This window comes from Scyliorhinus torazame, chromosome 16 (genome assembly GCF_047496885.1).
Source record: "Scyliorhinus torazame isolate Kashiwa2021f chromosome 16, sScyTor2.1, whole genome shotgun sequence".
Classification (NCBI taxonomy): Eukaryota; Metazoa; Chordata; class Chondrichthyes; order Carcharhiniformes; family Scyliorhinidae; genus Scyliorhinus; species Scyliorhinus torazame.
In genome coordinates, this window is record NC_092722.1 from 28,853,320 (window position 1) to 28,880,074 (window position 26,755).

At 50.2% G+C, this 26,755-nt stretch overlaps 1 protein-coding gene across 1 annotated transcript in view; it reads left to right on the top strand.

Moving 5' to 3' along the window:
• Positions 1-3,117: 3,117 nt before the first annotated feature.
• LOC140392493 (uncharacterized) overlaps positions 3,118-26,755 on the top strand; it is a 131,062-nt gene continuing 107,424 nt past the window's right edge. The window contains exon 1 of the mRNA XM_072477729.1: positions 3,118-3,339. Coding sequence (XP_072333830.1) covers positions 3,255-3,339 — 85 coding nt within the window. The 5' untranslated portion in view covers positions 3,118-3,254. The remainder of the gene's footprint in view (positions 3,340-26,755) is intronic.

A 26,755-nucleotide genomic window follows, 5' to 3' on the forward strand; every position in this document is an offset into this window, starting at 1 on the left:
TTTCTTCAACTATTTTTGCCAAATTAGAACTTGCTCTTCTCTGTTCCATCAAACACTCACAGGACAAGTACAACACAGGGTTAGATGCAGAATAAAGCTCCCTCTACACTGTTCTCATCAAACACTCCCAGGACAGGTACAGCACAGGGTTAGAAACAGAGTAAAGCTCCCTCTACACTGTCCTCATCAAACACACACAGGACAGGTACAGCACAGGGTTAGATACAGAGTAAAGCACCCTCTACATTGTCCCCATCAAACACACCCAGGACAGGTACAGCACAGGGTTAGATACAGAGTAAAGCTCCCTCTACACTGTCCCCATCAGACACTCCCAGGACAGGTACAGCATGGGGTTAGATACAGAAAAATGCTCCCTCTACACTGTCCCCATCAAACATACCCGGGGCAGGTACTGCACAGGGTTAGATACAGAGTAAAGCTCCCTCTACACTGTCCCCATCAGACACTCCCAGGACAGGTACAGCATGGGGTTAGATACAGAAAAATGCTCCCTCTACACTGTCCCCATCAAACATACCCAGGGCAGGTACTGCACAGGGTTAGATACAGAGTAAAGCTCCCTCTACACTGTCCCATCAAACACTCCCAGGACAGGTACAGCACGGCATGGGGTTAGATACAGTGTAAAGCTACCTCTACACTGTCCCATCAAACACTCCCAGGTCAGGTACTGCACAGGGTTAGATACAGAGTAAAGCTCCCTCTATGTTGTCCCCATCAAACACTCCCAGGACAGGTACAGCACAGGGTTAGATACTGAGTACACCTCCCCGTACACAGTCGCCACCAAATAAGAACCGTTGCAGGCCATACAGACCACGGAAACTGCTCTGCTATTCCATACGCTCATGGCTGAACCTGTATGTCAACATCTTGTCTTTGACTGCCTTGGTACCTATTGATCTCAGTCTTGAATATATTGATTGGTCGAGCATCCAGAGCTCTCTGGGGTAAAGAATTCCAAATTCTCTGAGTGAAGAAATCTCAGTTCTAATAGCCAACTCCTTCCCCGAGATGATAACTCGGAGCTCTAGATTTGCCAGTCAGGGAAACAACCTCTCAACATCTACCACGGCCACTACACTGTCCCATCAAATACTCTTGTGCTAGGTTAGATACAGAGTAAAGCCCCGACTACAAAATCCAATCAATCATCTTTAGCATGAAAATGGCAATGACTGCTCTGTGTGATATCCATTGAAAGCATCCTGTAGATGTCTTTGACAAGGTTAGCATATTTGAGCCTCACTCTTCCTTTGAGTATTGGAATTATATTTACTATGCTGCAGCCCTCAAGAACTGGAACCCACAATAAATAGTACAGGCACATTTTCAGAGTTCCTTAAGTATTGGATGTCCACAAATCATGGCTAGAATTGAAATATGGAGAAGTTAGATCAAACATTTATTGAACCTTGAGTTATTCCACAATTAAGAGTACTGTGCACAGATCTGGTCTCCATGTTATAGAAAATATATTGAATTGAGAAGTGAACAAATTTGAAAAGGTAAGACTGAGGGGGCGATTTAATGGAAGTTTTTGTTTTTAATTACAAAGGAGTTTGATAGGATAGACATAGGGAAGACGTTTCCACTTGTGGCCAACCCAAAATTATGGATCATAAATGTGATAGTCATGAGTCAACCCAATGAGGAACTCGAGACAAACTTCTTTCACCAGATTGCGGTTGAAAAGTGGAACATGCTACCAAGGGGGAGTTGAGGCTGTGAGCATGGATGTACTTAGGGGAAGCTGGGTAAACTCGAGCAAGATAAAAGATTGGAAGGATCTGCGGATTGGTGCAGAAGAAGCGTGAAGGCTTATTGTGGGGTGGAGGGAGATAGACAGAATAAACCATTCGGGCCGACTGGCCTATTTCTAGTCTCTGGGGAGTCTGTCCAGAGCCCTCCTTTGTGAAACCTGACCTGACGAATTCTTTCAACACATATCCTGGTCACCTAGGATACCGTTACCCAATTTATCCTGCAGCCGACCCACCCATTCTTTGTTCTTCCTTCTATTACTGACATGAGTGGAAAACCTTTTCTTGCTGTCTTTGTCTTCTCTGCCTCTAAAAAAAACATTCTTTAGTTGCACTCTTTTCATGACGTTTTTGCTGTTGTTTCTCGCTTTTGTTTTTTAACACCTTCGGGTTTCTGTCTTAGATTAAATGAATTCTTCACGTGTCCAACCTCTGTAAATCCCTCAAGATCTGTCTCCCCCCCCCCCCGCCCCCCTCAAGATGGTGTGTTTTTTTTTCTGCTCTCAGCTTTCCACCGTTCCAGCACAAATAGCGATTGTCACCAGACCCCAGGGAGTTGAACATCAAAACCCAACCTCGAGTTTCCCGCCAAACCAGCTTCCCTTGTCGTGTGAGGAATTTCGCCTCAGTGTTTGAGATTTTTTTACCCTGCCCTCCCCAGTGATCGATTAAAGTGTCAGCGACACCGGCGATCTTGTTAAGTCCCTGTCCTCCCGAAATAAACCCTGTTAGAGAAATGAGGAGAGCCTTGCGGAATGTCACCCTGACAACAACCATTCCAGCGCGCTAGCCGGCCTGAGGAAAATCTCGGGGTGATGCGTTAGGGAACGTACCCCTGCCAAATTCCTGTGTGTGATTTAACGCACATCATTAAAGCAGAGAGAACGTCTCGCTGCAAGTGATCAGAACAAAAAACTTATTTGGAAAACGTGTATAAAAATAGACGGAGCATGGCAAAGATTAAACCAACCCCAGTGATTGATGGAACAGTGCAGTAAAGGTAATTTATACCTGGAAGACCGCCCTGGTCACTTGGCTTAAAACCAATAACCTAATTAATGATTGTGTATATATTTTTTAGTCATCAGGAACACATCTAAAAGCATATCGTTATGTGTTGACACATGACTGGTTACTGTGTTGGGAAGTGTGTGTACAGTTATTGCAGGGTTTCTTTGTCCAAGGTGGGACTAAGCGAAACCTTCTTCCTAATTGCCCCATCGTCCACGAGACGGAGCCCACAATCGGGGCGAGGATCCCAAACCCGCGCAGCTCTCGAATTGGTTAAAGTGTTGAACCAGGAACTGAGGGAGAGGGGCTGCGACTGTGCGGGACAGATAGATAACTTGCCTTGTCGGTCGGTGCATCAACAACGGGGCCAAGTGAGGGCTTTAAAGAGAATCAATCCACTCGCAGACCCAGGTCTCCTGCTCCCTCCGAGCATGAGGGCGGAGGGCTGAGACTAAAATGAGGTTGAAAATGGAGAGAATGGGACAGAGGTGGAGAACTTTAATCCTCTTTATTCTGATTATCCCCCCAGCCCAGCTAACAGGTAAAGGACATAGACGCGTTTCTCTGTCAGTGTGTACTTTATTAACCAGTGAAAATTGTGTTACTTGAGGGAAGGGTTCGCTGGGCAACGGTTCCCCGGATACCGGGGCTACAATGATATATATTTGCATTATATAAAAGTTTAGTCTGCGGGGAGAGGACCTTCAATGGGAAAAGTTGCCCGGAAGTGTGTAGATATTTAATATGTTATAGATCTATAGCAATCGGTAGGGCATTAGAATATGTATTTCGCCCATTCGGGCTAACTTATCTAAACACCTTTGTACACTTTATGTGCCAGTGTTTGTGGATATTTCTGTAACCATTTGGCTGGGGTACAGCGTCTCAATGGGCAATCAATCACACCAATTCACTCAGATGATCCGATATTAATCACATGCCTGGGATTTCATGCTGGGATTTGCAAGATTGAGATTCAAATACCCGCCCCAGGTAGCGACCCTGAATTCTAGAGCAGGGAGGGAAAGGTCAGAAAGGTGAAGGAGCATTTCTCCTGTGATCTCTGTCGATTCCAGGACGCTATCAGGACCTCCTAAATGTTAACGGAGCTGGGTGGTCTGGCCATTCGGTTAACGCACATGCTGGGTGCACGCCCTCTTTCACAGGGGCTCTGTTGCCAGGAGGGCAGCCCAGCATTTGCCTGGATCAAACGATGGATCTTTTTCTATCTACATTGGGCTCCTTTGTAACGGACCCGGCTAGGGTTCATCTGGCTGCTGCATGAATCTGTTCAACAGGCGGTTTTACAATCCCCCATCCCGGTCACCAATTCCTCCCTGTCTCTGACATCTTCCAAACCTCTGACTGCCCTCTCCTCCAGTTCTGGCCTCTGGCACGTCCTCCATTTCCTTCACTTGACCATTGGTGACCCTGCCTTCAGCTGACTGGAGCCGAAACTCCTGAATTCCCTCTTCAGCCTCTCTATCCTCTCCTAGTTGAACGCAATCCTTGAAACTTACCCCCCCCCCCCCCCATGGAGCTTTTGGTCGATAATGTGGCTCCATGACTAATTGTGTTCAATAATGGCTCAGTGAAGCCCCTCAATTTGTTATTACTGCCTTGAAGGTTCTATTTAAATGTGAGTTGTTGTTGTGATGGAATTTATTCGCATGGGACTCTTGGCCTTAATCTAGCTCCCCCCACCCCACTCCTCCACCCAACATCTCCTCACACCTCGCCACCCCAAAGCCCCATTGGAGCTGTTAGCAATGTGTGGGAGCCAAGTGCACATGCTGCCTCAGGCTGGGTGTATTGGAGGCATGGGGTGAGGAGGGGGGGGGGGGGGGGGGCGGCACTGTCCCCATATCCACCCAGCAGAATGCGCAATAGGCCCAGATGGCAATTCCGTTCCACCTCCCGCCTGGACGATCCGAGGTGGCGCCGTGGACAGACTTGTGAGGTCAGATTGTCTTCACTTTGCTGAGCCGAAATCTGGTTGAGCACATTTCACGGCCATTAGAAAACCTGCCAGGATGAAATGGAATTCTTGAAAGAATAAAAGAATGACCTTCCTCTGGGTCGCAGAACATCCCAAAGTGTTTTACAGCCAATGAAATAATTTGGTGTCGCAATGACACGAAAGGCAAAAGTAAATGTATGTGCCCCGAGCTCCCACTGATAACAATGTGATAAGTACCCAGATCAATTGGTAGAGGGGATACGAGGAAAAACGTTTTCACCCAGAGGGTGATGGGCGTCTGGAATTCACTGCCTAAATTGAGTTGAGGCTGAAACACTCAGTTCATTTTAAAATGTCCCTGGATCTGCCTCTAAAATGCAAGGCTATGAACCAGGTTCTGGAAAGGGGGATTAAAATGAACGGCTGGTGTCTTCGTTCTTTTTTTTGGCTGGCGCAGGCACGATGGGCTGAATGGCCTCTTTCTGCACTGTAACCTTTCTATGGTTTAATCTATTTTTTTAGTGATATTGGTTGAATGATAAATGTTGACCGGGGGAGGGCTCCCTTGCTCCTCTTCAGAATAATGCCATGAGGTAATTTCGGTTAAATATTGTGGCACCCCCTCAGCAGCCTGGATTATCTGTTCATATCTCTGGAATGGGCTTGAACCTACTCATTCAGAGCCACTGAGTTACACTGAGACAGTTGGGGATAGTGGAGGAGGGGTGGGGGGGGGAGGGGGGGGGGTCGTTATGATTTGATTACCAGCCAGGCAGCGAAGATGAAATTATTTTGTGTTTAGGATTTACTGTTGAAAGTACAAACTCTAAAATTCCCCCCCCCCCCCCCCCCGCCAACCCAATATGTTTTAATATTAAAACTGACATATAAAAAGAATAGGTGCCTACACTTTAGCAATGAGATGTATTTCAAAGCTCTGTTAGAATTTACAAATAACAATCAACTTCCCATTCAAAGCAGCCTCCAGCATTATGGATGACGCTATACATTAACTGCATTTCCGAACAATTGCCAAATTAGCATTTTGGATGTTAAAATTGCATTTTTGTAGGTTCTGTATTGGTCAAAGTTCAATCTTTGAACATTTAATGCATTAGATTTTACATTTGGCCAAAATCAGATGAAGGATAATGAATGGAATTGTTGGGCTGTGCCAGGTTAGTAAGTAATGGTTGTAAGCTGGCAATATTGAATGGGTGCTTAACAGGTAGTCTTGTGTGTGTGTGTGTCATGCTGGCTGTCTAATGCTGCCATACTTGCTGTATTGGCATCTTGTTCTTTACTGAACCACAGACAGCGTAATCACACAGACTGAATGACCATATCAATGCCAATCAACCCCCCCCCCCCCCCCCACTGCAAGCTTAAGTCTGAATTATTTTATGCAAAGGGGGTCATCATGACTAAACCCTGACTAAACTCTGCCAAACTGACAGAAAATCTACTTACTCCACCCAAGTTATACCCTTACCACTTCTGAAATGCTAAAGATTGGATTTGGATTTCTTCATTCTCACGTGTACCGAGGTACAGTGAAAAATATTGTTCTGCGTACAGCTCAGACAGATCATTCCATACATGAAAAGAAAATACATAATAGGGTAAACATAACATACACATTGTACATAAAATACACAGTGTACATAAAATACACAATGTAAATACATAGACTCAGGCATCGGGTGAAGCATACAGGAGTATACTCAGTAGAGAAGATGTATGAAGAGATCAGATCAGTCCATATGTGGGTCGTTTAGGAGTCTGGTAACAGGAGGGAAGAAGCTATTTTTGAATCTGTTAGTGCGTGTTCTCAGACTTTTGTATCTCCTGCCCGATGGAAGAAGTTGGAAGAGTGAGTAAATAGGGTGAGAGGGATCTTTAATTATGCTGCCTGCTTTCCCAAGGCAGCGGGAGGTGTAGATGGAGTCAATGGATGGGAGGCAGGTTTGTGTGATGGACTGGGCGGTGTTCACAACTCTGAAGTTTCTTGCAGTCTTGGGCCGAGCAGTTGCCATACCAGGCTGTGATGCAGCCCAATAGGATGCTTTCTATGGTGCGTCTGTAAATGTTGGGAAGAGTCAATGTGGACATGTCGGATTTCCTTAGTTTCCTGAGAAAGTATAGGCGCTGTTGTGCTTTCTTGGCCGTAACCTCAATATGGGTGGACCAGGACAGATTGTTGGTGATGTGCACACTTAGGAATTTGAAGCTGTCAACCATCCACACCACGGCACCATTGATGCAGACAGGAGTGTGTACGATACTTTGCTTCCTGAAGTCAATGACCAGCTCTTTAGTTTTGCTGACATTTAGGGAAAGATTATTGTTGTTATACCACTTCACTAGGTTCTCTATTTCCCTCCTGTGTTGACTCATCGTTGTTCGAGATCCGACCCACTACGGTTGTGTCATCAGCAAACGTGTAGATGAAGTTGGAGCCACATTTTGGCATGCAGTCGTATGTGTATAGGGAGTATAGTAGGGGACTAAGTATGCAGCCTTGCAGGGTCCTGGTACTGAGGACTATCGTGGAGGAGGTGTTGCTGTTTATCCTTACTGCTTGTGGTCTATGGGTCAGAAAGTCTAGGATCCAGTTGCAGAGTGAGGAGCCAAGTCCTAGGTTTTGGAGCTTTGATATGAGCTTGGCTGGGATTATGGAGGTGTAGTCAATGAATAGGAGTCTAATGTCGGAGTCCTTGTTGTCGAGATGCTCCAGGGATGAGTGTAGTGTTATGGGTGAGGCGTTTTCAGAACCCCAAAATCATGGAGTTCAACCAACCTCTCCCTTTAATGTATTGTTGCTTTTCTTAGCACACGGCTTGTTCCCTAGGTGTGGGATTACAATTATGGCCACGTGGGTTTTTCAACACAAAACAATGTTTATTCCATGACCTCAACTTAACACCTTAAATAAACAAATAGATCTCTTAACACCCCTTACTTCAAACATAACTCCGAAAATATTGCAACAGTAAATAATTCCTCAAAATGCTCCTTCAAACTTCCAAGAGACTTAACACCTTTAAACAGAATCACATCAGGTTAAAGGCTTTACTATTATGAATTTAAATCACCCAAATGATCCAGAGATAGTCTTTCATGACAGAGGTCACAGCAAATCCAGCTCACTGCAAAACACAGACACTCCCCAAGCTCTTTTCCTCCAAACTGAAACTTCAAAATGGCTGATCTAAAGCCCAACTCCACCCACACTCTGACATCACTGCATTTTCTTAAAGGTACATTGCATAAACATCCATTTCTTGAAGGGCACTCTCACATGACACCTCCCCCCAAGAAAAAAAAACCCATCAACTGCAAGATGGTTTCATTTTTCATTTTTGCACCATCCACTAAGAAATGTACACAGTAAATATACCTTTTTGTTTAAAAAAAATAATAACACACACAAACAGGCATAATAATATAGTCCATTTGTCTTTGTTCTTCTTCCTCCAACCAAAATCCTTCTCGATTGTCAGTCTCTTTGAACAAAGTCTCTGCACGATCCATCCATTCCTCTACTCCTCGACATTTCTCTTCAGAATCAGATAATTTAGTTCAATCTGATCATAGAGCCCCTTGCAATTATCCAAAACAGGAACATTGGTGATCACAGCTTTCAGGCAGTCAAATGCTTGTTGAAAGTCTGCTGTCCCTTGAAATTTTTGACGTTTCTTTAGCGAGTCCATCAGTGGAATAATCACGCCACAAAACATTTGCACAAATGTTCGATCAAATCCACTCATGCTAAGAAATCACATTATTTCCCTTTGTCTTGAGGGTGTCGGAAACTCCGCAAGGAAAGTGATTCAGGCTTCTCCAAATTCACTTTTGGCTAAGTTCATCACCAAACCCGCTTCCTGAAGTTGATCGAAGAACTTCATACAATGTTTTAAATGTTCTTTCCATGTCTGGAAGTTGAAAATAAAAGCAGATTGTCCCAGTTTCTCAATGCAGTCCCTCAAATGTGGGATAGGATAAGAGTCCGGTCTTGTAACTGCATTCACCTTTCTGTAGTCCACACACAACCGTTGGGTATCGTCTGGTACCATCACTATGGGTGAGCTCCATTGGCTGCAACCCACTTCAATTATGCCATTCTTCAGCATACTCTCAATCTCTCTGTTAACCTGTGCCAATTTTAAAGGATTACGTCTATATGGATGTTGTTTGATAGGAACAGCATTTCCCACATCTACATCATGTAGAGCCATTTTAGTACTTCCCAATTTATCTCTACAAACTTGCCCATGTGATAACAATAACTTTTTCAGGTCAGTTCGTTTTTCCTCTGGCAGGTAACTTAGCAATTCATCCCAATTTTTAAGAACATCCTCATTTTCCAATTTAATTCAAATTCACAGTCATCTGGATTTGGTTCATCACTTTGAGTCATTAAAATCTCCTTTTTCTCTCCTTCCCTTTCAAAGTACCTTTTAAGCATATTCACATGACACACTCGGTGAGTCTTCCTTCTATCTGGTGTTTTTACCACATAATTCACCTCACTTAATTTCCTTTCAATCTGATATGGTCCACAAAACCTAGTTTTTAAAGGCTCACCTACCACTGGTAACAACACTGAAACTTGATCTCCACTGGCAAAACTACGAACTTTGGATTTCTTGTCCGCTACCCATTTCATCACATTTTGTGCAACTTTCAAATGTTGTCTAGCCAATTCACCTGCTCTATTTAATCATTCCCTAAAATTTGACACGTAATCCAATCATGTAATTTCCGATTTCTCACCCACCAATTTTTCCTTAATCAATTTAAGTGGTCCTCTTACCTCATGGCCAAAAATCAGTTCAAAAGGAGTAAATTTGGTAGACTCATTAGATGCATCCCTAATTGCAAACAATATGAATGGAATTCCTTTATCCCAATCCTCTGAATAATCTTGACAATACGCCCTCAGCATTGTCTTTAATGTCTGATGCCACCTTTCTAACGCTCCCTGCGATTCTGGATGGTACGCAGTTGATTTAAATTGTTTTATTCCTAAGCTATCCATAACTTCTTTGAATAACTTTGAAGTAAAATTTGTTCCTTGATCCGATTGAATTTCTGTGGGTAATCCATATCTAGTAAAGAATTTAAGTAACTCCTCCACAATCCTTTTAGCTGTAATATTATGTACTGGAATGGCCTCTGGAAACCTAGTAGATAAATCCATTATAGTCAAAAGATATTGATTCCCACTTTCTGTTTTACGAAGCGGTCCTACAAAATCAATTATGACCCTTGTAAAAGGTTCCTCAAATGCTGGAATGTGTATTACGGGCGCTGGTTTTATCACTGCTTGAGGTTTCCCTATCACTTGACATGTGTGACATGGTTGACAAAATGTAACTACATCTTTGTGTAATCCAGGCCAATAAAAATGTTTGTGGATTTTAGCATGAATTTTCCTTATTCCCAAATGACCTCCCACTGGTATCTCATGTGCAACTCGCAACACCTCCTTTCTATACCCTACCGGCAATACTACTTGATGAACTTCTGCCCACTTTTCATCCGCTTGCATATGTACAGTCTCCATTTTCTCATCAAGATATCATTTTTACAGTAATAACACTCTGGTATACCCTCAGATTCCTCTTCCGTATATGCTTTCTGATATATCCGTTTTATTTCTACATCTTTCTGTTCTAAGTCCGCCAATTTTCCTGAACTAAAAATAACCGCCTCATCCTCCACCTGTTCTTGTTCTTTTTCAACCATCTGATCAAAAATCATTTCTGATAATTGCACTTGAACTTCATCTTCACTCTTTGATTTCTCCTCTTGTCGTAACCTGTGACTTTGCGACCTTGTTACGACACAATCCGGAAAAATCCCAGGATATTCGTCCTTCAACCCTTCAGTTGTCTGATTTTCCACTGGCTTATCAACCACAGTAGGCATCACTCCCACCTGCGATCCAGCTATATCATTACCTAAAATAAACTGTATTCCTGGACAAGATAGTTTATCTATTACTCCTACTACCACTTCACCACTCTTCACTGGACTTTCCAACCTTACCATATATTATGGAACGCTACTCCTCTCACCCTGAATTCCACATATCACCACCTTTTCTTGCAACATTCTTCCCAAACTACATAATTCTTCGTCTCTAACCAAGATTGACTAGCCCCTGTTTCTCTTAAAATTGTGACTTCTTTACCTGCTCCTCCTGATACACATGAGTAAACTTTACTCACAAGTAAATTCTTTAAATACATCTGGCACCTTCTTAACAATTACTTCTTGAACAGGCTGTACAATTGTTTGCACCTCCTTCGCTTCCCTTGGGCTTTCCTTTACCACTCTAACAAACCCCACTGTCTTATCCTGTTTTACCACATCAGCCGTCCCAGTGCTTTTCTTCAACCACCAACACTGTGACTTTACATGGCCTAGTTTATTACAGTGAAAACATATGAAACTTTTCATATTTTTTCCACCCTCCTGGATTTCTTTTTTAATCTGAGGTACACTCTCTTTATTGTCTCCCATCAGATGACCTTCACCTTTACCACTTGAGTATTTCTCATGTCCCCAGTTTCTATCCCTCACCGGCTGAAACTGATGACGGATACCAATCTTTGATTTATGAACTAATTCATAATCATCTGCCATTTCCTCTGCTAATCTCGCAGTTTTAACCCTCTGTTCTTCCACATGAGTTCTCACTACATCAAGAATTGAATTTTTAAACTCCTCCAAAAGTATAATTTCTCTGAGAGCTTCATACGTTTGGTCTATTTCCAAAGCCCATATCCACCCATCGAAATTACTCTGTTTGAGCCTTTCAACTCCATGTATGTTTGACAAAATTCTTTCCTTAAATTTCTAAACCTTTGTCTGTAAGCTTCAGGCACTAGCTCATATGCACTTAAGATGGATTTCTTCACCTCCTCATACGTTCCAGGTACCTCCTCGGGTGGTGATGCAAACACTTCAATTGCCCTACCTACCAGCTTTGTTTGAATCAGTGATACCCACATGTCCTGTGGCCATTGCATTTGTTTAGCTACCTTCTCAAATGAAATGAAAAAGGCTTCTACCTCCTTCTCGTCAAACCTTGGCAATGCTTGGACATATTTAAATAGATCCCCACCACGTCTTCGACTATGACCCTCTGTCTCATTATCCTCATCCATCTCCTCCAACTGTATGTGTCCCATTGCGTCTGCCAGTTTGAACTGATTTTCATGTTTCAGAGCCATTTTCCAAAGTTCAAACTCTCTCTCTTTTTCCCTTTCCTCTCTATCTCTTTCTTTGTTTCTTTCTTCTCTCTCCTTTTCTTTTTCCTCTCTATCTCTTTCTTTTTCCACTCTCTCTCTTTCATATTCAAGCCGCTTTAATTTTTTCTCATGTTCCATTTGATTAATTTGCAACTGAATTTTTGCCATTTCCCATGAGTCAAACTCTATCTCAGGCAACTTTAAATGCTTAACCACCGCCATATTGCCCTCATCTTTTCGCATTTTGTCAGGTAATGTTAACTGCAATGTTTTTGCCAGATCCAACAGTCTGCTTTTGTCTCTGTCCGTAAAGTACTGCGTGTGACAGTCTCCACCCCCAAAAACTTCTGAGCCTCTGAAAGAGCCATTGTCCACAACACTCTCCCCACTTAAACTAAAATACCACACCAGAAAAGCAACAATCCTTCACTGTCTTTAAGTTCACAAAAGCCAATCCAATAGATAGACTTTTATCTGCCTCGAGCCCCCAATTGTTATGGGCGAGGCATTTTAAGAACCCCAAAATGTATCATCGAGTTCAACCAACCTCCCCCTTTAATGTATTGTTGCTTTTCCTAGCACACGGCTTGTTCCCACGGTGCGGAATAACAATTATGGACACGTGGGATTTTAAACACAAAAAAATGTTTATTCCATGAACCCAACTTAACATCTTAAATAAACATTGGATCTCTTAACACCCCTTACTTCAAAGATAACTCCGAAAATATTGCAACAGTAAATAATTCCTCAAAATGTTCCTTCAAACTTCCAAGCGACTTAACACCTATAAACAAAATCGCATCAGGTTAAAGGCTTTACTATTATGAGTTTAAATCACCCAAATGATCCAGAGATAGTCTTTCATGATAGAGATCACAGCAAATCCAGCTCACTGCAAAACACAGACACTCCCCAAGCTCTTTTCCTCCAAACTGAAACTTCAAAATGGCTGATCTAAAGCCCAGCTCCACCCACACTCTGACATCACTGCATTTTCTTAAAGGTACATTGCGTAAACATCCATTTCTTAAAGGCGCTCTCACATGACAGTACAGCCAGGGAGATAGTGTCTGGGCCGGTTGTGGCAGTATGCCAATTGCAGAATGAACCTAGTTCCAAATCGAGTGGGAGATGCAAAAACGTACGAAGGATTTACAAAGTGGCTGCGGTGTTCAGATGGGGGTGAGACTTGTGATGTGGGTGGGGTGGGGGACGGGGGTCAGGATGCAGTTTGGGATGGGGTGAGGGGGGTGAAGGTGCAGTTTGGGATGGAATGAGGTTGGGGTGAGTGTAGAGCTTGGGATGGCGTAGGGTTGGGGGTGAGGGTAGAGCATGGGATGAGGGTGAGGATGCAGTTTGGGATGGGGTGGGTCTGGGGTCAGGATGCAGATTGGTATTTGTTGCCTATTCATAATTGCCCTTCAGAAGGTGGTGATGAGCTACCTTCTTGATCCGCTGCAGTCCATGTGGTGTGGGTACAGTGCTACTAGGGAGTTCCAGGATTTAGACTCAATGACAGTGAAGGAATGGCTGATTTATTTCCAAATCAGGATGGTGAGTGACTTGGAGGGGAATTTGCAGGTGGTGATGTTTCTATGTATCTCCCTTGTCCTTCTGGATGGGAGTGTTCATTGCTTAGGAAGATGCTGTCTTAGGAGCCTTGATGAGCTTCTGTAGTGCATCTTGTAGATGGTACACACTACTGACACTGCATCAGTGGTGGAGGAAGTTAATGTTTGTGGAAGGGGTGCCAATCAAGCGGGCTGCTTTTTCCTGGATGGTGTTGAGCTTCTTGAGTGTTGTTGGACTGCACTCATCTAGGCAAGTGAGGAGTATCCCATCACACTCCCGACTTGTAGATGGTGGACAGGCTTTGAGGAGTCAAAGGTGAGTTACTACCCACAGGATTGCTAGACTCTGACCTACTCTTTTAGCCACAGTATTTACGTGACTAGTCCAGTTCAGTTTCTGATCAATGATAACACCCAGAATGTTGATAATAGGGGATCCAGTCATGGTAATGCTAATGAGTGTCAAGGGGTGATGGCTTGATTCTCTCTTATTGGAGATGGTAATTGCCTGACACTTGTGTAGTGTGAATGTTACTTGCCACTTGTCAGCCCAAGCTTGGATATTGTCTTGCTGCATTTGCACATGGACTGCTTCATTATCTGAGGAGTCACGAATGGCGCTGAACATTGTGCAATTATCAGTGAACATCCCCACATCTGACCTTATGTTGGAAGGAAGGTCATTAATGAAGCAACTGAAGGTGGTTGGGCCTAGGACACTACCCTGAGGAACTCCTGCATTGATTTCCCAGGACTGATATGACTGACCTCCAACAACCACAACCATCTTCCTTTGTGTTAGTTTTGACTCCAACCAGCGGAGAATTTTAACCCTGATCCCTTTTGACTCCAGTTTAGCTCGGGCTCCTTGGTGCTATACTCAATCAAATGTTCCCTTTATGTCAAGGGCAGTCACTCTCGCCTCACCTCTGCAGTTCAGCTCTTTTGTCCATGTTTGAACCAAGGCTATAATGAGGTCAGGAGCTGAGTGACACTGACGTGACCCTGCTGAGTGAGCAGGTTATTGCTAAATAAGTGCCACTTGAGAGCACTGTTGATGCCTCCTTCCATCACTTCACTGATGATGGAGGGTAGACTGATAGGGCAGTAATTGGCCGGGTTGGGTTTGTCCTGTTTCTTGTGCACAGGACACATCTGGGCAACTTTCCACATTGCCGGGTAGATGCCAGTGTTGTAGCTAAACTGGAACAGCTTGGCTAGGGGTTTGGCAAGTTCTGGAGCACAAGTCTTTAGTACTATTGCTGGAATATTGTCAGGGCCCATAACCTTTGCAGAATCCAGTGCCTTCAGTTAACTCTTGATTGAGCATGGATTTGTTAAAGGAAGGTTTTGCCTCACAAATTTGATTGAATTCTTTGAGGAAGTGACAAGAAGGGTTGATGAAGGTTGTGCAGTGGATGTTGTTTATATGGATTTTAGAAAGGTGTTTGACAAGGTCCCACATCGCAGATTGGTCAAAAAAGTAAATGTCCATGGGATACAGGGCAATGTGGCGAACTGGACAAAAAGTTGGCTTAGTAACAGGAATCAAAGGGTAATGTCGATGGCTGCTTTGCAAATGGAAAGTTTTTTCAAGTGGTGTTGGGATCCTTACTGTTTGTGTCATGTATTAATGATGTGGACGTGATGTGGGGGCATGATTGGGAATTTGCAAATTACGCAAAGATTAGCCGAGTAGTGGATAGTGTAGAGGATAGCAATAATCTCCAAAATGATATAGATGGGTTGGTGGAGTGGACGGTAAAGTGACAGATTGAATTTAACAGAGAGGTGTGAAGTTATGAATTTAGGGAGGTCAAACAGTTAAAGAGAGCACATAATAAATGGGAATATACTAAGAGGGGTTGATGAAGTGAGAGATCTTGGTGTACAAGTACACAGGTCTCTTACGGGTTCAAGTAGACATGGTTGTTAAGAAAGCATATGGAATGCTGTCCTTCATTAGCAGTGGTATACAATATAAAAGTAAGGATATAATGTTGGAATTGTATAAAATGCTGGTGAAGCCACAACTGGAGAATTGTGTGCAGTTCTGGACACCACGGGTGGGATTTTCCGTTGCCCGGCGCCTATATCGTAATCGGCGATTGGGCGGAGAATCCCTTTTTAAGATCGAATCGAGGGTGGTGCCTGTTTTGGATGCTCCGCCCCCTCCAAAAGGGCATCATCGGCGAGTACGCCGCACGCCGTTGGGGCGGCCTCAGGACGTCACCTGAAGGCCCTCCCCTGATGCTCCGCCCCCGATGGGCCGAGTTCACGACAGCGCGAATCACTTGTGCTCTCAGTTTTCGTCAACCTCGTGTGGTGGCTGCGGATTGTGTTCAGCGCCGTCACAGTCGGGGCGGGGGGTGGGGGGGGGAGGGCAGCCATGCCAGGGGGGGGGGGGCTTCGGCGAGGGCTGGGGGGACTAGTGAGGGGTGGTCCGGAGGTGGCGATGGGGGGAGTCCAGCGGGACGCTATCTGGCAGGTCAGGTCTGCGCGTGGCTGGCACCATGTTGTACGGCAGGACTGCTGCAGGTCGTCGCAATGCGCATGAGCGGCCAAGGACCCAACCATCCCTGGTCATTTTTGCCACGGGAGCGGGAGTTTTACCCGGTGCCGCTGCTAACTCCTCACTGGTCCCAGAATCGGGGAGGGTTCCTTGCCAATTTTGGCGTCATAAAATGCAATAGTTCCCACGACGGCGTCAACACTTAAACATAAAATCGGAGAATCTCGCCCCACATTACAGGAATGACGTAATTGCTCTGGAGAGAGTGCAGAAGAGGTTTTCAAGAATATTGCCAGGGCTGGAAAAGTGTAGCTATGAAGAGAGATTGGATAGGTTGGGGTTATTTTCCTTGGAGCCAAGAAGGCTGAGGGGTGATTTGATTGAGGTGTACAGAATTATAAGGGGAAGAGATAGAGTGGACAGGATAAAATTATTTCTCTTGGCGGGGAATTCTAGAACCAGGGGACATAGATTCAAGATAAGTGGCAGAAGATGTAGAGGTGACATGAGGAAGAACTTTCTCAAATTAAAAACAAAATTCAATTAAGGGATAATTTAGCGCGGCTAATCCACCTAACCCGCACATCTTTGGGATGTAGGGGTGAGACCCACACAGACACGGGGAGAGTGTGCAAACCCCACACGGACAGTGACCCCAGGGCCGGGATAGAACAAGAGTCCTCTGCACCATGAGGCAGCGGTGCTAACCACTGCTCCACCATGTTGCCCAGAGGGTAGTGAGAGTCTGGAATTCGCTGCCTGAGTTGGAGTGGAGGCAGGGACCTTGAATCCTTTTAAAAAGTACCTGGATCTGAACCCTAAGTGCTGTAAGCTACACGGCTATGGGTTGGGTGCAGGAATGTGGAGTTAGAAAAGGCTGCTGGGTGTCCTCGGCTGGTATGGACAAGATGGGCCGAATGGCCTCCTTCTGTGCTGCATCTTTTCTATGGAGATCTCTGGAGGAGATGGATATGGATCATCCACTCTACACTTCTGGCTGAAGATTGTTGCAAATGCTTCAGCCTCGTCTATTGCACTGATGTGCTGGGCTCGTCCATCATTGAGGATGAGGATATTTGTGAAGCCTCCTCCTCCATTGAGTTGTTCGAATTGTCCAACACTATTTACGACTAGATGTGACTGGACTCCGTGTCTCAGATCTGATCCGTTGGATGTGGGATCGCTTACCTCTGTCTATCACTTGCTGTTTATGTTGTTTGGCACGCAGGTGGTCCTGTGTTGTAGAGTGGTAGGGTATGCCGGGCTATGAAGTTAGGTCGTGGCTGAGTACAATTCTGCTGTGCTGATGGCACAGCGCCTCATGGATACACAGTTTTGAGTTACTAGATCTGTTGTAAATCTATCCCATTTAGCATGATGGTCGTGCCACACAACACGATGGAGGGTATCCTCAATGTGAAGACGAGACTTCATGTCCACAAGGAATGTGCGGTGGTCACTCCGACAGTGCGATACTGTCATGGGCAGACAGTTTGGTGAGGATGAGGTTTAGTGGGCGCGATTCTCCATTGCAGGATGCCAAAGTCATAATTGGTGATCGAGCGGAGAATCGATTACGACGCTGGAATCGGGCCTGCACCGGTTTGATACCGGTTTACGATTCTTTGCCCCCTCCAAACCGGTGTCATCATGACGCCCGCCACGCGCAGTCACAATGCCGTTGGCGGCTCATCAACCGGCCCACTCGCAATACTCCGCCCTGGATGGGCCGAGTTCCTGATGGCATGAGACACGTGTGGTCCCACAAATCGTGAACCCGGCATGCCGGCTGCGGACTGTGTCCTGCGCCGCCACACTCGGCCAGGATCCGTACCGTACGTGGCAATCAGCAGGAGGTTTCCTTGTCCATGCTTGACCTGAAGCCATTGGACTTCATGGGTTCCAAAGTCAATGTTGAGGACTCCCAGGGCAACTCCCTCTCGACTGTATACCACTGTCCGCCATCTCTGCTGGGTCTATCCTGCCAACGGGACATTACATATCCAGGGTTGGTGATCGTGGTGTCTGTAAAGTATGATTCCGTGAGTATGACTGTTAAGCTCCTGCTAGACTAGTTTGTGACACAGTTCTCCCAGTTTTGGCACAAGGCCCAGGTGTTAGTAAGGAGGCCTTTGCAGGTTGACAGGGCCTGGTTTGCAGTTACCATTTCGGGTGGTGCATACGGTTTCTTACTTTTTATTGACTTTGTATCAGTTTGGTACAATTTATTGCTTTGCTCGGCCATTTCAGAGGACAGTTAAGAGTCAACCGCATTGCTGTGGATCTGGTGTCACACGTAGGCCAGACGGCAGATTTCCTTCCCGAAAGGCATTAGTGAACCAATGGTTTTACGGTCATTACACCTTTAATTCCAGATATGTAATGGATTCAATTTCCGCCCTCTGCCTTGGCGGGATTCGAACCAGGGTTCGAAGAGTATTAACCTGCGTCTCTGGATCACCAGTCCATTCCAGTGAGATTATCACTATGGCATTGCCACGCCTTGGAGGGGGAGGGGGGGGTGAGGATGCATCTTGGAATGGGGATGAGGTTGGGTAGGAGAATACAAATTGGGGTGGGGTTCGGGGTGAGGATACAGTTTGGGATGGGGGTGGGGTTGGGGGTGAGGATGCAGAATGGGATGGGGGTGGGGGTGGGGTTGGGGATGAGGATGGGGTAAGGATGCAGAATGGGGTGGAGGTGGGGTTGGGGGTGAGGATGAAGATTGGGATGGGGTGGGGGTGGGGGTGAGGATGCAGATTGGGGTGGGGGCAGGTCTGGGGGTGGGGATGGGGGTGAGGATGCAGATTGGGATGGGGCGGGGTTGGGGGTGGGGATGGGGTTGGAGGTGAGGATGCAGATTGGGATGGGGGTGAGGATGGGGGTGAGGATGAGGATAGGGATGGAGTGGGGTTGGGGGTGAGGATGAAAGATTGGGGTGGGGGTGGGGTTGGGGGTGAGGATGCAGATTGGGATGGGGGTGGGGTTGGGGGTGAGGATGCAGATTGGGATGGGGTGGGGGTGAGGATGCAGATTGGGATGGGGTGGGGTTGGGGGTGAGGATGCAGATTGGGATGGGGTGGGGTTGGGGTTGAGGATGCAGATTGGGGTGGAGGTGGGGTTAGGGGTGAGGATGCAGATTGGAGTGGGGGTGGGGCTGAGGGTGAGGATGAAGATTGGGATGGGGTGGGGGTGGGGGTGAGGATGCAGATTGGGGTTGGGGTGGGGGTGGGGTTGGGGGTGAGGATGCAGATTGGGATAGGGTGGGGTGCGGGTGAGGATGCAGATTGGGTTGGGGTGGGGGTGAGGATTCAGATTGGGGTTGGGGTGAGGGTGGGGTTGGGGGTGAGGATGCAGATTGGGATGGGGGTGGGGTTGAGGATGCTGATTGGGATGGGGGTGGGGGTGAGGATGCAGATTGGGATTGGGTGGTGTTAGGGGTGAGGATGCAGATTGGGATGGGGTGGGGTTGGGGGTGAGGGTGTAGATTGGGATGGGGTCTGGTTGGGGATGATGCTGCAGATTGGGGTGGGGATAGGGGTTGAGGATGGGGATTGGGATGGAGGTGGGGTTGGGGGTGAGGATGAAGATTGGGATGGGGGTGGTGTTGGGGGTAAGGATGCAGATTGGGATGGGGGTGGGGATGGGGGTTATGATGCAGATTGGGATGGGGTGCGGTTGGGGGTAAGGATGCAGATTGGGGTGGGGTGGGGTTGGGGGTGAGGATGCAGATTGGGGTGGGGGTGGGGTTGGGGGTAAGGATGCAGATTGGGGTGGGGTTGGGGGTGAGGATGCAGATTGGGATGGGGTGGGGTTGGGGTGAGGATGCAGATTGGGATGGGGGTAGTGGTGGGGATGGGGATGGGGGTGAGGATGCAGATTGGGATGGGGTGGGGTTGGGGTGAGGATGCAGATTGGGATGGGGGTAGTGGTGGGGATGGGGATGGGGGTGAGGATGCAGATTGAGGTGGGTGTGGGGTTGGGGGTGAGGATGCAGATTGGGTTGGGGGCAGGCGTGAGGATGCAGATTGGGATGGGGTGGGGTGGGGGTGGGGTTGGGGTGAGGATGCAGATTGGGATGGGGTGTGGGTGGGGGTGAGGATGCAGATTGGGATGGGGTGGGGGTGGGGTTGGGGGTGAGGTGCAGAATGAGATGGGGTGGGGGTGGGGGTGAGGATGCAGATTGGGATGGGGTGTGGGTGGGGGTGAGGATGCAGATTGGGATGGGGTGGGGTTGGGGTTGGGGGTGAGGTGCAGAATGAGATGGGGTGGGGGTGGGGGTGAGGATGCAGATTGGGGTGGGGGTGGGGTTGGGGGTGAGGATGCAGATTGGGATGGGGTGGGGCTGGGGGTGAGGATGCAGATTGGGATGGGGTGGGGTTGGGGATGATGCTGCATATTGGGGTGGGGATAGGGGTTGAGGATGGGGATTGGGATGGAGGTTGGGTTGGGGGTGAGGATGAAGATTGGGATGGGGTGGGGTTGGGGTAAGGATGCAGATTGGGATAGGGGTGGGGTTGGGGGTGAGGATGCAGAATGGGATGGTGGTGGGGTTGGGGGTGAGGATGCTGATTGGGTTGGGGATAGGGACAGGGTGAGGATGCAGATTGGGATGGTGGTGGGAGTGGGGTTGGGGGGTGAGGATGCAGATTGGGATGGGGTGGGGGTGAAGATGCAGATTGGCGTGGGGTGGGGGTGAGGATGCAGATTGGGATAGGGTGGGGTGGGGGTGAGGATGCAGATTGGGTTGGGGTGGGGGTGGGGTTGGGGGTGAGGATGAAGATTGGGATGGGGGTGGGGTTGAGGATGCTGATTGGGATCGGGGTGGGGGTGAGGATGCAGATTGGGATGGGGGTGGTGATAGGGGTGAGCATGCAGATTGGGATTGGGTGGGGTTGGGGGTGAGGATGCAGATTGGGATGGGGTGGGGTTGGGGATGATGCTGCAGATTGGGGTGGGGATAGGGGTTGAGGATGGGGATTGGGATGGAGGTGGGGTTGGGGGTGAGGATGAAGATTGGGATGGGGGTGGGGTTGGGGGTAAGGATGCAGATTGGGATGGGGTGGGGGTGGTGGTGAGGATGCAGATTTGGATTGGGGTGGGGGTGAGGATGCAGATTGGGATGGGGGTGGGGTTAGGGGTGAGGATGCAGATTGGGATGGGGGTGGGGTTAGGGGTGAGGATGCAGATTGGGGTGGGGGTGCGGTTGGGGGTAAGGATGCAGATTGGGGTGGGGGTGGGGTTGGGGCTGAGGATGCAGATTGGGGTGGGGTGGGGTTGGGGGTGATGATGCAGATTGGGATGGGGTTGGGTTTGGGCGTGAGGATGCAGATTGAGGTGGGTGTGGGGTTGGGGGTGAGGATGCAGATTGGGATGGGGGTGGGGTTGAGGATGCAGATTGAATGGGATGGGGTTGGGGGCAGGCGTGAGGTTGCAGATTGGGATGGGGTGGGGTGGGGGTGGGGTTGGGGTGAGGATGCAGATTGGGATGGGGTGTGGGTGGGGGTGAGGATGCAGATTGGGATGGGGTGGGGGTGGGGGTGGGGTTGGGGGTGAGGTGCAGAATGAGATGGGGTGGGGGTGGGGGTGAGGATGCAGATTGGGATGAGGGTGGGGTGAGGATGCAGATTGGGATGGGGGTGGTGTTGGGGTTGGGGGTGAGGATGCAGGTTGGGATGGGGGTCGGGTGAGGATGCAGATTGGGATGGGGGTGGGGGTGGGAGTGGGGTGAGGATGAAGATTGGGATGGGGTGGAGTTGGGGGTGAGGATGCAGAATGGGATGGGGATGGGGGTGAGAATGCAGATTGGGATGGGGGTTGGGGTGAGAATGCAGATTGGGGTGGGGTGGGGTTGGGGGTGAGGATGCAGATTGGGATGGGGGTGGGGATGGGGGTGAGGATGCAGATTGGGATGGGGGTGGGGATGGGGGTGAGAATGCAGATTGGGGTGGGGGTGGGGTTGGGGGTGAGGATGCAGATTGGGATGGGGTGGGGCTGGGGGTGAGGATGCAGATTGGGTGGGGATACGGGTTGAGGATGGGGATTGGGATGGAGGTGGGGTTGGGGTGAGGATGAAGATTGGGATGGGGTGGGGTTGGGGGTAAGGATGCAGATTGGGATGGGGTGGGGTTGGTGGTGAGGATGCAGAATGGGATGGGGTTGGGGGTGAGGATGCTGATTGGGTTGGGGATGGGGACAGGGTGAGGATGCAGATTGGGATGGTGGTGGGAGTGGGGTTGGGGGGTGAGGATGCAGATTGGGATGGGGGTGGGGGTGAAGATGCAGATTGGCGTGGGGTTGGGGGTGAGGATGCAGATTGGGATGGGGTGGGGGTGGGGGTGAGGATGCAGATTGGGATGGGGTGGGGTGGGGGTGAGGATGCAGATTGGGGTGGGGTTGGGGGCGAGAATGAAGATTGGGGTGGGGATGGGGGTGAGGATGCACATTGGGAGGTGGGTGGGGGTGAGGATGCAGATTGGGATGGGGTGGGGGTGGGGGTGAGGATGCAGATTGGGATGGGGTGGGGTGAGGATGCAGATTGGGATGGGGTGGGGGTGGGGGTGAGGATGCAGATTGGGATGGTGTTGTGGGTGGTGTTGGGGGTGAGGGTGCAGATTGGGATGGGGGTTGGGTTGGGGGTGAGGGTGCAGATCGGGATGGGTGTGGGGTTGGGGGTGAGGGTGCAGATCGGGATGGGGTGCGGTTGAGGATGCTGATTGGGATCGGGGTGGGGGTGAGGATGCAGATTGGGATGGGGGTGGTGATAGGGGTGAGCATGCAGATTGGGATTGGGTGGGGTTGGGGGTGAGGATGCAGATTGGGATGGGGTGGGGTTGGGGATGATGCTGCAGATTGGGGTGGGGATAGGGGTTGAGGATGGGGATTGGGATGGGGGTGGGGTTGGGGGTAAGGATGCAGATTGGGATGGGGTGGGGGTGGTGGTGAGGATGCAGATTTGGATTGGGGTGGGGGTGAGGATGCAGATTGGGATGGGGGTGGGGTTAGGGGTGAGGATGCAGATTGGGATGGGGGTGGGGTTAGGGGTGAGGATGCAGATTGGGGTGGGGGTGCGGTTGGGGGTAAGGATGCAGATTGGGGTGGGGGTGGGGTTGGGGCTGAGGATGCAGATTGGGGTGGGGTGGGGTTGGGGGTGATGATGCAGATTGGGATGGGGGTGGGTTTGGGCGTGAGGATGCAGATTGAGGTGGGTGTGGGGTTGGGGGTGAGGATGCAGATTGGGATGGGGGTGGGGTTGAGGATGCAGATTGAATGGGATGGGGTTGGGGGCAGGCGTGAGGTTGCAGATTGGGATGGGGTGGGGTGGGGGTGGGGTTGGGGTGAGGATGCAGATTGGGATGGGGTGTGGGTGGGGGTGAGGATGCAGATTGGGATGGGGTGGGTGTGGGGGTGGGGTTGGGGTGAGGTGCAGAATGAGATGGGGTGGGGGTGGGGGTGAGGATGCAGATTGGGATGAGGGTGGGGTGAGGATGCAGATTGGGATGGGGGTGGTGTTGGGGTTGGGGGTGAGGATGCAGGTTGGGATGGGGGTCGGGTGAGGATGCAGATTGGGATGGGGGTGGGGGTGGGAGTGGGGTGAGGATGAAGATTGGGATGGGGTGGAGTTGGGGGTGAGGATGCAGAATGGGATGGGGATGGGGGTGAGAATGCAGATTGGGATGGGGGTGGGGTTGGGGGCGACAATGAAGATTGGGGTGGGGATGGGGGTGAGGATGCACATTGGGAGGGGGGTGGGGGTGAGGATGCAGATTGGGATGGGGTGGGGGTGGGGGTGAGGATGCAGATTGGGATGGGGTGGGGTGAGGATGCAGATTGGGATGGGGTGGGGGTGGGGGTGAGGATGCAGATTGGGATGGTGTTGTGGGTGGTGTTGGGGGTAAGGGTGCAGATTGGGATGGGGGTTGGGTTGGGGGTGAGGGTGCAGATCGGGATGGGGGTGGGGTTGGGGGTGAGGGTGCAGATCGGGATGGGGTGCGGTTGGGGGTGGTGTTGCGGGTTGGGATTGGGGTGGGGGTGAGGATGCAGATTGGGATGGGGGTGGGGTTAGGGGTGAGGATGCAGATCGGGATGGGGTGGGGTTGGGGCTAAGGATGCAGATTGGGGTGGGGGTGGGGTTGGGGGTGAGGATGCAGATTGGGATGGGGGTGGGGTTGAGGATGCAGATTGAATGGGATGGGGTTGGGGCAGGCGTGAGGATGCAGATTGGGATGGGGGTGGGGGTGGGGTTGGGGTGAGGATGCAGATTGGGGTGGGGTGGGGGTGGGGTTGGGGGTGAGGTGCAGAATGGGATGGGGTGGGAGTGGGGGTGAGGATGCAGATTGGGATGAGGGTGGGGTGAGGATGCAGATTGGGATGGGGGTGGGGGTGGGTGTGGGGTGAGGATGAAGATTGGGATGGGGTGGAGTTGGGGGTGAGGATGCAGATTGGGATGGGGTGGGGGTGAGAATGCAGATTGGGGTGGGGTTGGGGGTGAGGATGCTGTTTGGGATGGGGGTGGGGATGGGGGTGAGGATGCAGATTGGGATGGGGGTGGGGTTGGGGGTGAGGATTCAGATTGGGATGGGGGTGGGGTTGGGGATGATGCTGCAGATTGGGGTGGGGATAGGGGTTGAGGATAGGGATTGGGATGGGGGTGGGGTTGGGGGTGAGGATGCAGATTGGGATGGGGGTGGGGATGGGGGTGAGGATGCAGATTGGGATGGAGGTGGGAGTGGGGTTGGGGGGTGAGGATGCAGATTGGGGTGGGGGTGGGGATGCAGATTGGGGTAGGGATGTGGGTGAAGATGCACATTGGGAGGGGGGTGGGGCTGAGGATGCAGATTGGGATGGGGGTGGGGTGAGGATGCATATTGGGATGGGGTGGGGTTGGGGGTGAGGGTGCAGATTGGGATGGGGGTTGGGTTGGGGGTGAGGGTGCAGATCGGGATGGGGGTGGGGTTGGAGTTGAGGGTGCAGATCGGGATGGGGTGCGGTTGGGGGTGGTGTTGCGGGTTGGGATTGGGGTGGGGGTGAGGATGCAGATTGGGATGGGGGTGGGGTTAGGGGTGAGGATGCAGATCGGGATGGGGTGGGGTTGGGGCTAAGGATGCAGATTGGGGTGGGGGTGGGGTTGGGGGTGAGGATGCAGATTGAATGGGATGGGGTTGGGGCAGGCGTGAGGATGCAGATTGGGATGGGGGTGGGGGTGGGGTTGGGGTGAGGATGCAGATTGGGGTGGGGGTGGGGGTGAGGATGCAGATTGGGATGGGGTGGGGGTGGGGTTGGGGGTGAGGTGCAGAATGGGATGGGGTGGGGGTGGGGGTGAGGATGCAGATTGGGATGGGGGTCGGGTGAGGATGCAGATTGGGATGGGGGTGGGGGTGGGTGTGGGGTGAGGATGAAGATTGGGATGGGGTGGAGTTGGGGGTGAGGATGCAGATTGGGATGGGGGTGGGGGTGAGAATGCAGATTGGTGTGGGGTTGGGGGTGAGGATGCTGTTTGGGATGGGGGTGGGGATGGGGGTGAGGATGCAGATTGGGGTGGGGGTGGGGCTGGGGGTGAGGATGCAGATTGGGATGGGGGTGGGGCTGGGGGTGAGGATGCAGATTGGGATGGGGTGGGGCTGGGGGTGAGGATGAAGATTGGGATGGGGTGGGGTTGGGGGTGAGGATGCAGATTGGGATGAGGGTGGGGATGGGGGTGAGGATGCAGATTTGGATGGGGTGGGGTTGGGGGTGAGGATGCAGAATGGGATGGGGGTGGGGTTGGGGGTGAGGATGCTGATTGGGTTGGGGATGGGGACAAGGTGAGGATGCAGATTGGGATGGTGGTGGGAGTGGGGTTGGGGGGTGAGGATGCAGATTGGCGTGGGGGTGGGGGTGAGGGTGCAGATTGGGATGGGGTGGGGGTGGGTGTGAGGATGCAGATTGGGGTGGGGGTGGGGATGTAGATTGGCGTGGGGGTGGGGGTGAGGATGCAGATTGGGATGGGGGTGGGGTGGGGGTGAGGATGCAGATTGGGGTGGGGTTGGGGGCGAGAATGAAGATTGGGGTGGGGATGGGGGTGAGGATGCACATTGGGAGGGGGGTGGGGCTGAGGATGCAGAATGGGATGGGGGTGGGGTTGGGGGTGAGGATGCTGATTGGGTTGGGGATGGGGACAAGGTGAGGATGCAGATTGGGATGGTGGTGGGAGTGGGGTTGGGGGGTGAGGATGCAGATTGGCGTGGGGGTGGGGGTGAGGATGCAGATTGGGATGGGGTGGGGGTGGGTGTGAGGATGCAGATTGGGGTGGGGGTGGGGATGCAGATTGGCGTGGGGGTGGGGGTGAGGATGCAGATTGGGATGGGGGTGGGGATGGGGGTGAGGATGCAGATTGGGATGGGGGTGGGGATGGGGGTGAGAATGCAGATTGGGGTGGGGATGGGGTTGGGGGTGAGGATGCAGATTGGGTTGGGGGTGGGGTTGGGGGTGAGGATGCTGATTGGGTTGGGGATGGGGACAGGGTGAGGATGCAGATTGGGATGGTGGTGGGAGTGGGGTTGGGGGGTGAGGATGCAGATTGGGATGGGGGTGGGGGTGAAAATGCAGATTGGCGTGGGGTTGGGGGTGAGGATGCAGATTGGGATGGGGTGGGGGTGGGGGTGAGGATG